This window comes from Numenius arquata, chromosome 15 (assembly GCF_964106895.1).
Source record: "Numenius arquata chromosome 15, bNumArq3.hap1.1, whole genome shotgun sequence".
NCBI classification, from domain to species: Eukaryota; Metazoa; Chordata; class Aves; order Charadriiformes; family Scolopacidae; genus Numenius; species Numenius arquata.
The window spans coordinates 6651962-6664011 of NC_133590.1; the positions used below are offsets into that span (position 1 = coordinate 6651962).

General features: G+C 43.0%; 1 protein-coding gene across 1 annotated transcript in view; it reads left to right on the forward strand.

The window, feature by feature from the left end:
• The window catches only part of RBM20 (RNA binding motif protein 20), an 81643-nt gene that overhangs the window by 64713 nt on the left and 4880 nt on the right, over window positions 1-12050 (forward strand). Inside the window, exons 7-13 of the mRNA XM_074159085.1 lie at window positions 11-142; window positions 1997-2076; window positions 2888-3572; window positions 5462-5560; window positions 7032-7701; window positions 10125-10244; window positions 11017-11138. Of these exons, the coding sequence (XP_074015186.1) occupies window positions 11-142; window positions 1997-2076; window positions 2888-3572; window positions 5462-5560; window positions 7032-7701; window positions 10125-10244; window positions 11017-11138 (1908 nt within the window). The remainder of the gene's footprint in view (window positions 1-10; window positions 143-1996; window positions 2077-2887; window positions 3573-5461; window positions 5561-7031; window positions 7702-10124; window positions 10245-11016; window positions 11139-12050) is intronic.

A 12050-nucleotide genomic window follows, 5' to 3' on the forward strand; every position in this document is an offset into this window, starting at 1 on the left:
TTTGTGCTAGGCCTTTCTGGAAATGGCTTACAGCGAAGCAGCACAAGCCATGGTGCAGTACTACAAAGAAAAACCTGCTATGATAAATGATGACAAGTTGCTTATTAGGATGTCTAAAAGATACAAGGAATTGCAGCTGAAGGTAAGATAGTCATTCCTGATCAGATTCCCTGAGTTTCTGTGAGAATCCTGGAGAATACATCTAAAAATCTTTGCTGATTACTGATTTCTAATTAATGCTTTAATATTATGGAAAAATAAATTAATGAAGATAAATTAATGAATGTATGCTAATGATCCTTTATACTTAGCTGCTTGCTCTAGTTCTAAATTTTAGCTCTTGGAAAAGATCCCATTTTCTTTTGACCTCTCATACCATTATTTAAAAAATCCCTTCTGAGCTTCCTTCTGAGCAGGCTCCCCACATTGCTTGGTCTAACAAAGGTCTGAAACACAGAGCCATGTGTGAGGTACAACCTGTCAGCAAAATGAAGATGGTCCTACCCTTTTAGTCAGGCATTAAGCCCGAAGCGATGCTATTCACTGCTTGTATGCTTGAGCACAATCTCTATAACAAGCAGTGATGGCAGGGCTACACATCACACTGATTTCTTTTTCGTTCTTTCTTGTGAATGACCTAAATTAAAAAGCAAGATTTTTTTTTTTTTTACATAGAGTCAGAACAGAGCAATAGTCTTTGGACTTCCTGGAGAGTGGGTGCCACTTCTGATGGCATTTCTGAGTGATGTCCAAAAATCAGGGTTCTTGGGAGCGTATTTATGGAAGCTTATTTACCGCCACGTGTAATGCTAAGAGTATTTTTTTTCATGGAGATTTGGACTGGAACTGGCAATGCAGAGCTGAAAAGCTTCAAACTGTATTATCTAACACAGCACAAAGTTTTTTTTATAAAATAACTCTAACATGCCAAGAGTTTAAGGGGCCTTTTACGAGCCTTCAGGAAAAACAAGTAACTCAGATGGTTTGGTTTGACCTTTGGAAAAGCCTCTGTCTCTCCTGTACATGTGTAATAGTTTAAGGAGACTAAAGGGAGTTGCCAAAAGTCCATAAACCAGGGCAGTGTTTCTTAGCATGGTATGGTGAGGGGTTCAGATATAAGGTGGCTGAGACTGCGCATCTTAACATAGAGGCAGAAGAGGAATTACCCAGGAGAGTGTGGGAGTTTGCCTAGACTTCAGGAAGATTGTCAGCCTTTCCAGTGGCAGTTTTTCAGGTCATGGAATTATTTTTCTTTGCACAACCAAACGCCCTTTCTCATTGTTAAAAACAAACAAACAAACAAACAGAAGTGCAAGATGGAAGGGGGAATATGCATGAGCTATTTACCACTACACACTGCTCTGAGTTCCTGCATGATTATGTTGCTCAGCTCTGCATGCTCCAAGTGTTTGACGAATTGCCTGCACTCCAGCCTGGAGCAGCGCATCTTTTGTAAAGGATCTTGAACCTCAAGTAACTCCTGTACGCACCTCTCTTGCACTTAGCTTTTCTGAAGCTCTTGTGTCTAAACATAGTCTCTTAGAGCTGTACTCCAGAATGAGCTAAACTCTGAGATGAAGAGAAGGCAGTTCATTCCTAGAGGGTCAAAGACAGGCTTCTATACGTATTTAATTCAGATATTAGAAGAATTATCTGGTTTGTTTCCTCTTATATCCAATTTCTAGAAAAGACTTTGTAGTGAATGTGTATCAGGGAAGCACAAGGTAGTTTTCAAAACCTGTTACAGCAGCCATGTGTGGGAAGAAAGTGCTACAACGTAATGGAGCAAATTTTCCATTTGCATCATTTTACTGCTTTGGTCGTGTTATTGAGATACCAGCTGCAGAAAAGACGGTAACCACAACACTGAAAACAAATATTTCCTCAGTAGTAGTAGAATTAAATGATGCAGGGATATTGTTTCTTGAAGGACAAATCACCTATGCTAGCTTGGAGAGTACTGCAGCATGCTAAACAGTGTCTTTGTCTTATTTAGAAACCAGGTAAGAACGTGGCTGCTATCATCCAGGACATCCACTCGCAGAGGGAGAGGGACCTGCTGCGTGAAGTGGACAGGTAAAGTTTCTCCATAGTTTGGAACTGGGACCTGGATAAGTCTGTAAACCTACAGATAGAAAAAGCATTATCTGTGTGCTTCCCTCTATCTCATTTGCTTTCTTAATTTGAATTTCACTTCAAATCCCTGTAAAAATGTAAGTGGGTTCAATAGTAGGTGCAGGGCCTATATAATGAGATCAGATTAAAACTGCATGTTATGAAAATAACTGAACTCTTTCCTACTGATGATGATGACTCAGAAAATACGTCTGGCATGTGAAGAACACACAAATGAAGCCATTCCCCTCTCCTCCCTCTTGAGTGAAAAGAGAAAAGGCTGGGAGTGTTGTGAGACCTAGAGAGAAGGAGCCAGTTCACATTACAATGTATTTGGGTATATTTCTGATCTGCCTGGCTTCTGGACCTTCCAGTAAAAATGGAGAGGAATCAGAGTCCTAAAACATCTTTTTTAAACAGGTGACCTTTGTCACTTTTTTCTCGGCGATACCCTAGATAAGTGAGTATTAAGGGTACAGACATTAGGGTCATTGTAAACGTATTAATGTATTACAAGCTTTTAAAGCTAAACCCCTATGAGACGCTTTTAAGAATGAATGAATATATTCTTGACAGATCTGTGGGGATTTAGTTAAGCTCTGTGGATATGAAAATGCCTTTCCTCCCGTTCACTGTGTTTGCAGCTGTGCAGGGCATGTCTGTGAAAGGCCTGGGGTCTCAGTTCGCAGTCCCTATGTGTTTGCAGTGTACAAAAAACTTGATAGACCACTGTGAGTCATCCAGTTACAGCTGTTTTTTCCCTCTGCAGCAGGTATGGCACGGAGAGGCCCCGCTCTCGCAGCCCCATAAGCCGCTCCCTGTCGCCCCGATCCCACACTCCCAGCTTTACTTCCTGCAGTTCACCCCACAGCCCGATGGGGACCGGCAGGACCGACTGGGGAAATGGGAGAGAGTCGTGGGATCAATCCCCGTATTCTCGACGGGAAGAGGAAAGAGACAGCAGAGAATGGCGAGAGAACGGGGATGAGAAGAGGGACAGGACTGACACGTGGGTACACGAGAGGAAACATTATTCCCGACAGCTGGACAAGTTTGATTTGGATGAACGGATTGAAGGAGGCAGAGGGCACAGAGAAAAATATTTAAGGAGTGGTTCCCCTGGCTCCCTTCATCCTTTATCTGGCTACAAGAGCAGGGAAGATGACTATTACCGAAAAACCTCTAAGTCAAAATCTGACAAGTTTCAGAGGCAGCTGCAGGATTTACCTGGCAGATCTAAGAGAAAGGAAGAGGCAAAGTCAAGGGAACGCAGGCATTCTTACAGTGAGGACACTGCCAGGGAGGAGGCGGCCGAACAGAAGCACAGCAAAGGGTCTGAGGGCTCCAGGCAAAAACAGAGCGATAAGAATAAGGCGAAGAAAGCTGAAAAAGACCAAGAGGAAGATGCTGCTGCTGAAAGCAGTGATGTGAAGGAAACCAAGCCTCCCGAGAATGAGGTAAATAGAGATCTCAAACTATACGTAACAAGAACGTAAACGCTGGAGTAATATATTTTCTCAAATATTTTAGATCAGTTGTTGTGGGTGTGGTGCTGGTGACATGCAGTGTTTTGCTATGGTAAAATCTGGGAATATAGTCCTGGAAGAGATCTTGGGAGGTCATCTTGTCTGTGTCTTTGTCCGGATCATCCAGTTCTATTACACTGTTGCGGTGTTGAGTACATGGACGTTGTCTTTCTGTGTCAAGCACAGAACCTCTGGGTAACCAGTGAGGGAAAGGGGACAGACAGCTCCCAACAAAACCAAGCGACAGTCTGATGTTTGCACGCAGGTTGTGTGTGCAGAGGCAGTTGCCCTACTGCTCTCTCTTCTAAGTCTGTGCAGAATGCCCATAGCTGCTCTCCCAGCATCCGTCACCTCCTTCCACTACCTGTGATGTGGATTAAGTTATCTGGGGATTAAGTGGTATTTTACAGGGATGTGCAATATTTGTAGGACAATACAGGGAACTGGTTGTTACACCGCTAAAATGGGGAGTAACTTTTAATGAGGAACGTTTTCTCTTTGGTCAGCTCAACAGAGGAATTGGTTTTTATTAATCATATGTCCCTACCCTCAGCTCTGGCAGGGATAATTCACACCACTCCCTTCAATGTGCTGTCAGGAGTCTTTTCCCATGGCAGAACTGCTGAATTGGCTCACCTGTAAAATTATGGGATCTCTGGAGAAATAGTGCCAGTTGGTAAAGTGGCAGCATTTGTGGGTTTGATTTTCCACTGGGAAAAAGCGGAGAGGGAACAGATCAATCTGCCTGCCTCAGTCAGTCCCAGTAGAGCCCATGCTCATATCCCCACCCTACAGGGATCTTGTTACTGGCTCTTGGCCACTGTGCCTCCCCCAGTCCCCCCTGGTGATACACTGCTGCCATCCACCCCCGGGGATGCTGGCACGGGAGGCTGCAGAGCTGCTTTGCTGACCAGGGGTCCATCTCTAGCTTGTGACTTTGCTGCCAGGGCCATCTTTGGTTGTTTTCAGTTGACCTTGTGTTTGTTCTTGCGCGGGGACAAGGTTGGTGGAAATGTCTAGATCTTGTAACTCAGTTAGTCTCTGTGTCAGGCAGCAGCACTACCTCATGCCATAGGTATGTGTGGCTGTACCACCTTTTATCATCCTTCTCCTTTGGCTGGTATTTCACTGTGATGGATGGTTCCTTGGGAGGAGATGTCAGAGCGAAATGTCAGACAGCATCCTAAATCACCAGTGTTGCACGCTCCTCTGCATGTTCTTCAAGTTATTTTAAAGTTGCTTTGTTAAAGGCACACCTCTGCAGGGACTACTGCTAATAATTTATCTTAAAAGGAAGAAATGGGTTTGAATGTCTTGAACTCACACTTTTGCTTCATCCCTCTTTTACCAAGTGCCAGGTAGTACTGTGGCAGTACTTCCAAAGTATGAACTGTGCGAGCAGTTGCATTCTCAACTGATCCTACTTCAATAAACAAAACAGTTGAGATCTTTTGCAAAGTTTTAACACTGCTGCTCTCCTTACCATGTTTGAGCCAACATTAACAGTAGTGGGTAGAGAACAGAGGGGTGGAGGCTGGAAATTTTAACGAATTCACATTCTCCCCCACCTGTCTTCCAGCCAATTCTATGATGTGAATTACATCTCTCTAATTTTGTTTCAATTTTCTCAATTCTTATTTGTACAGCTTTGCTAACGGAATCCAATTCTTGGGTCTTTTCCCAGAGCCCAGTTGACTTGCATAAACTTTAGAAATAAAGAATGTGACCTTGTGGTGACTTTGTTTCCCTAAACCCAGAATAGAAACATAATAGAGCACCACTGTGTGTTGCCATACGTGTATATGTTGTATTTATTTTAGCTTGGAAAAGAGGAGCAACTTCCAGAGAAGAGCTCACCTTCAGCTAATAAACAAGGAAAAGAATCTGGAGAGATTCTGGAAAACACAAGAAAAGAGAAGGTTGGTGACACGTTGTTGGTGCAGCTTCCACGACAAAATGAGTGAAACCCCAGGTTTGGTAGCACATTCTCCCAACTGAAATATTAAACCCCCATGGAAAGACACGTAAAGGGGTTGTAGAAGGGTGTTGTCTGAATTACCTTGCCTTATCTTGACCTCTGCGATAAGGGATAGCTTTTCCTGAAGTCTTCAGAACTCTTTTTTTAGTTGCTCTTTGCCCATGTACATTGCTTCACATGCATTGCCCTTGGCACTGGCAACTGTAACGCATGCCCAAGTGAACTGTGGAACTTTGTGAACTGTGCCCAAAAATAGGAGTTGTGGTCAGTTAGTGGAGGAGGAGGGGACTAATGATGAAAACTTTTTCAGAACATTGGCCTTAGATGGACTAGAGATAGTAGCCTCTTCTGATTGTTTCTGGTTTTAATTAAATAATGTCTTTACAGCAGCCCTACTGCAGCATCGCAGTCAGGGACAGCAATGTCCTTGGAATTCCTCCAGCTTCATATCTGTAGGGTCATGGGTTGATGGTCAGATATGGAAGCTATTGATATCTGTTGCTGTAGAAAACTGATCTCCTGGCAAGAACAGTGTCAACTCCCAGAGTTTTCGTGCTGTTTTAGGATTCTAGGAGGGGAAGTATGGGAATGGCCAAATAGGAGGAGAATACAGATTATTAATAGATTATGTGTACACGATGAGTCTGGGAGTTGAAATCTAAGCTGCAAGTGTGTCTTAAAAGTAACATATACCTTTTAATTCTAATACTTCTTAAGTCCGGTGTTTGAGTCCTGTAAGTAGTAACTGCATGTATGAGGTATTTCAGATAATGTACCTTGGAGTATAACTGTAAAACTGATTTTTCTTAAGGTCTAGGCCAATCTCTACCAACACAGTCCCTGGCAGAGGGCTCTTGCTGGTGGAAGGAAATGACTGCAGAAGGTAGCCACGTTTTCTCAGTCACCATAGGAATGTAAAGGACCTAGTCCAGCAAAGCAAAAGCCACAATGGCTAGACTGGGGTTCAGTATGTTCTAGTTGTGCTGCCTATTTCTTGCCAGCCCGGGATGGAGGTAGAGGAAGGGGAGAGGTTTGTTTCCTTGGGGATCACATCACATAGTAGCATCAGCTGCATAATAAAGTATAACAGGTTGTGCCTTGTTCTACTGACTACAGAAAAGTAAGAATCAGGAGACTGGAGAGACTGTAATCCCCAAGGCAGTTACAGGATCTCCACAAAGAGATATATACTCCACAAAGAGTTTATATGGTAATTAAAAAGATTGCTTGTCCTTGTGCATAAGGTTTAAAATCACAACACCAAGACATATTGTTCTTTGAAACTAAAATACAAGAGGGGTTAGGCATGGCCAGATTAAAGTTGTTTCTGGTTACTGATGTTCAAAGCTCATTTTTTAACAGTGATGATCTATAATCACTGATCTCTCAAATGTTTTACATCTTTGTGACAGGACCGAGACTGGGAGAGTGGAAGTGAGATAGAAGGTGAGACCTGGTATCCTGCTAACATGGAGGAATTAGTGACAGTAGACGAAGTGGGAGAAGATGATTTAATTATGGAGCCTGATATAACTGAGCTTGAAGAAATAGTACCAGTTGATCAGAAAAATAAAAGTGCTTCAGAAATGTGTCCCTGTATGTCAGCCATGCTGGAACTGAAAAACGATCACAGCCACTTAACCAGGAGCGAAGACAAATTTGCCCATAAAGCTTTAGAAACAAACTTCAGATCAGCAAAGGGCAGCGTAGCTTCTAGCGGCTGTCAGGATGATGAGGAGGATGATGATAACGATGATGCTGTAACTGAAGCATCAAGCCTAAATCTGGACCCTGAGCAGAAGCCAGAAGAATTGCGGGAAGACCAATCTGCTAAGGAGACTGATCCCCAGCAGAAGGAAGGAAAAATTGATAAGAGCTCTGACACTCATTTAGAGCCTGAAGATCACCATATACCTTCTGTTCATCTGAAAGAAGAGACTCTCCAGCTCCCTGATACATTTATAGATGATTACAAACAGATGGGATCACAAGGAGCCGAGAGCAGAGAAGTTATGGAAATGCTTGTTAAAAATGCTAGTGAAGAAACAAGACACGGAAGCCAAGAGTGTCCAGAGGCCAAGGGTAACTACTGTTTTTTTTCCTTTTCAGCCTGCAGAGAGCCTTGCATGTTTTCTCTGACAGTAGACTGAAATTTATTGCTAACAAGCATAAATGTTGCTAATGGTATCAAGACTTGTCCTTGGAGCGGCTCAGTAAAAGAACCCCAGTGCCTTTCGCCAAACTAAACCATTAGAGGCTCTTAGCTGAATAGTGTAAAGGAAATATGATAATCAACTCGCAAGCTTTCTGAAAGGCATAAGCTGCTATAATTGTCATGTCAAGGTTCACATGAGTTTAGCTGAACTCTTTCAGTGCCCTGCTAAATTTATTTTGAATTGTCAATGAAATGAGTGACAGTCTCTGAAGGTCAACAGAAAAGTGTCTGTAATGTCTGGCTGGCTCCTGGACAAGGCGGGTATTCTTACCCACTGTACTGAAGCGTTGGGAACATGGAAATCGTCCGTAGATTGTTACTTCTCAGTCCCTGTTCACACAAATATGTGCCTTTTGTCAGGACTTGCCTTATCATCTCCTGTTACCTACCGCATGCTGCCTTTAATGTAACTGGTAGGACATCCTGTGAGATAATGCCAATAACTGTAATCATAGCTGCCTGTTAATATTTTAGGTGTCAGGAGAAAAAAAGATCTTGAGTGTCTGAAAGTGAGTTCAGTTCCTCGTCACGCTTTCAAATGAAACTTGAGCGAATGGGCTGTGCATAATGAGGGGAAGTGGAAAACAATATAGAACGTGTTGGCCAGGAATGCTCTTTTTTGTTGCTACCGGAGCCCATGTGATGGAGAAGGGTTTGTGCACAGAAGTTGCTGGAAGATTTCTGAGGGTGCAATTTTCCACCAGAAAATACTGGAACGTTTAATGTGAATGTCTTGATTTTGAACTAGGAGATGCGAAACTCGCTCAGTTTTCAGTAGTTCCCTGTTTGGCCTGAAGAGGTGCCTTTCCAGGCTTTGCATATTTGGAGATAACACTGCCATGCAAATTCCCTGGGCCTGGGGATGGCAAGGTCAGCTCCCCTGGGCTGCCCACTTCACAGGCAGCCAGTTGACGGAAGAGCTGGGTATCCCAAGAGCGTAGTTACTTGGGTGTTTTCAGTATCTCAGCTTCCAACTTGCCAGCAGGGAGCCTGGAAGCTCCAGGGGACCTTGTGCTTCCCAGGTTCCTGCCGTGGACTTGATACCTGGGATCTGCAGTGCAAGGCTCTGGGCTCTCTGCAGAGGCAGCTGCCAGCTCAGAGGCCCAGAAACCAATTTCAGTGGGACTTAAGTTGCCACAAAGGCCCTGGGGGTCTTCAGAAGAGCTAACTAAAGCTTGTGGGTTCTCTGGGATCTCTGCTGCAGATTTGGAAACCTGGGATGGGCTTGAAGTTAACCTGAAAGCCAACCAGTCAGGATTTTATGTTATTTTCTTTTAAATCACGTAATAGACATATTTAAAACAATGAAGAAAAATTCATTCTCATAGCCAGAAATTGCAGATCTTTGAACTACAGACTTGAAAGGCAGGAAGGGTTTGGTTTGAGCAAAAATATATTTGTTTTATGAGAAAATATATCCCTTATCTAGGTGAAATTTGCAATGCAATAGAAATTTTGTCAGGGTAAGGGAACTAGTTCTTTGATGTAAGAACTGAAGAATAGGAATCAGACCAGTTTATGTGTAATTCTGTTGCTCTTTGATAACAAATTTCTCTTTTTCAAAATAAAAGCAATTCACATGTTGGGAAAGGAGAGCATCTGTTCTTTTGACTGGCTTTATCTGCCTCAGCAAATCAATCCACTGTTTTCCACACCTTGAATCTCCTGCCCGTGTCCATTAATGTCGGTCAGCAGGTTCCAGCCATCCCATCCCTACTGGCCAGGAACCAAAATCTTCAAGTGGCCGAGAGCCATAATGCAGAAACTATCCCTTGGAGAGCTGAGGGTGGGAGAAGATGACAATGGTGCTGCAGGGGTCCTACCAGAGGAAGGTTTGCTCTGCCCATACAGCTCCTGAGGCAGTTTGGGGATTTGATCTCAGCAGATCCTGGTGCCCCCTCTTTCTCAGCAGCTTCTGTGTTAGCCCAGCTCCATCACTGGTCAGGCAGTACCTGGAGCTTGATTATGGAGCTGCAGTCAGACCATGCTTGCGCCACAGGCATGTATAATGTTATAGATCTATTTAGAGATTAAAATATGAAAAGAAAAACCATAATGAACGTGAAATTAGAAATAGAAAAATGGTCTACTGGGAGAAACAGAGGTGACTGCCCAGTGTGGTACAGTTGTTGGACTCGCACTGAGCAGGCCTCTGATTTGAATGGAAAAGCATTTTTTCCAGACTTTATTTCATTTATAGATCCACCCAGAAAGTGTTCCCAAGAAGTTTATAAATGTCTCTTTAAACTAATAAACTGTTTTGATTCAATACATTTATTCATTTGTTAAGCAAATTCTAGGTACCTGGAAATGAGATCCCTGGAATACCCGGAGGTAGAGTCTAAAAGAAGGCACTCTCCGCCAGGCTGGGAACACGAGGACGTCTTCACCGAACTCAGCATTCCCCTGGGTACGTCCACACGCCCCGGCCGCCCTCCGCCTGCGATGCCGCCCACTGCAATACCTAGAGCTTACAACAAGATGTCACTTTAAGGCTATTTGCTATATTTATTTTTCAGAGCAGATGTGAGGAGAGTGAAGGAACAGGGTATATGACAGAGGGGTGGCTGTTGAAAGAAACGGCTTTTTGATTATAGATCATTGCCAGTTTCATTCCAGATGAATGGCAAAAGATAGCTGTTACTGTCTCTGATGAGATGAAATAAATTCCCTTGGACTATATGTGAAATGTATATGAAAAATACGTAGTAATTTAAAAGCCTTTGTCATAAAAGTATTGGTTATACTTTCAGTATAAGCAAAAGTATTGGTTTTACTGTGTAAACACTGATCATGAGTAAAACACCTGCAAGAAGTACACCCTAAAGAGCAATCTGTGTAACTTAAGCATGAATTTACTGCTAATAAGTACTATTGCTATTCTAGCCCTTGAGGTTACACAGTGAACTTTCCAGTCAATATTATGCGCGAGAAGGTACATTTTAAAATATGTATCATATCTATGAGAGAAGTGGAAGGTGTATTTGCAATGCACAGGACTTTAAGCTGCAGCTCAGTATTGCAAAATTAGGGAAATCAGAGAAGTGAATCCTGACTGAAGGACTCAGTCTTCATATCTATGTCATTTAACTTAGCAGCAATTTTTTTCTTTGAAAACAAGTTTATTGTGGAGGGGAAGGGCTTCAACTGACATTGTAATATAATTCAGAATTTCTCAATAGGTGTGGAGTTCGTGGTGCCCAGAACTGGGTTTTACTGCAAGCTCTGCGGACTCTTCTACACAAATGAAGAGACAGCAAAGACAAGTCACTGCAGAAGTACTGTCCACTACAAAAATCTTCAGGTAAAAACACACTTGAAATGAGCTAACAACTAGCTCATCGGGTGGATTCTAAGATAGATGATGCAACAAAACATTAGTTTTTATTCTGTGGACAGAATTGAGACGAAGTGAAATTTGGATAAGCAAATCATTTCAGTAGTTCCAAATGTTAGCCTGCTAATCTCTTATTCCCAGATCCTTGACATGAACTTCTGGATCATAAGTAAAATGGGGCCAGCGGAAAATTTGCTCTTCTCATCTACATTTGGTCCTTTTCACTATCACAGCATGCAACTCAGATCTTTAATTCTCTGTTCTTGAGGGTCCCAGATGTTTCTATCACTAGGAATCAGCCCAGCAGCAGCCTTTCTTACTTCTTAATTTCAAGACCATCAAACGTGCCACTTGTTTAATAATGTTGCCAGACTTACTTTTGCATTAGCGTGAATTTCTGCAGCGTGTTTCAGCACGCAGCGCTTTGTGACACACAGGCTCTCCGAGGCATTTCCTGTGACCCGCTGAAATCACCTCCCTGCGCTGCGCAGAACACCACTATTGAATCATTCCTATAAGGACGTGCAGAAGCATGTAATGACTGGTATGGTTTCCATAAGTATATACCATAGGCATATCAGCACCTGATAACAGCACACAGAGACCACGGGTGCTTGCAGTTCAAGCAAAAGAGCCCACCTTTATCACTGTTCAGATGCAGTTGAACTATCAGTCATGACAGCATGAGCTTTCACTGCCCCGTGCTGAGGACTCCTCAGAGGAGCAAAAGCCATGAAAGAGCAAAGCAAAGCTGCTCCTTCTTTCTCTGTTCCCTCCCTCTCTTCTTCTGCTCTGCTTCTCTTCAAGTAATAGCTATCTTTCCCTACCTGCCTCGTAGGCATTGGCTTTTCTAGTGACAGAGTCAAATAATTTCTCTGG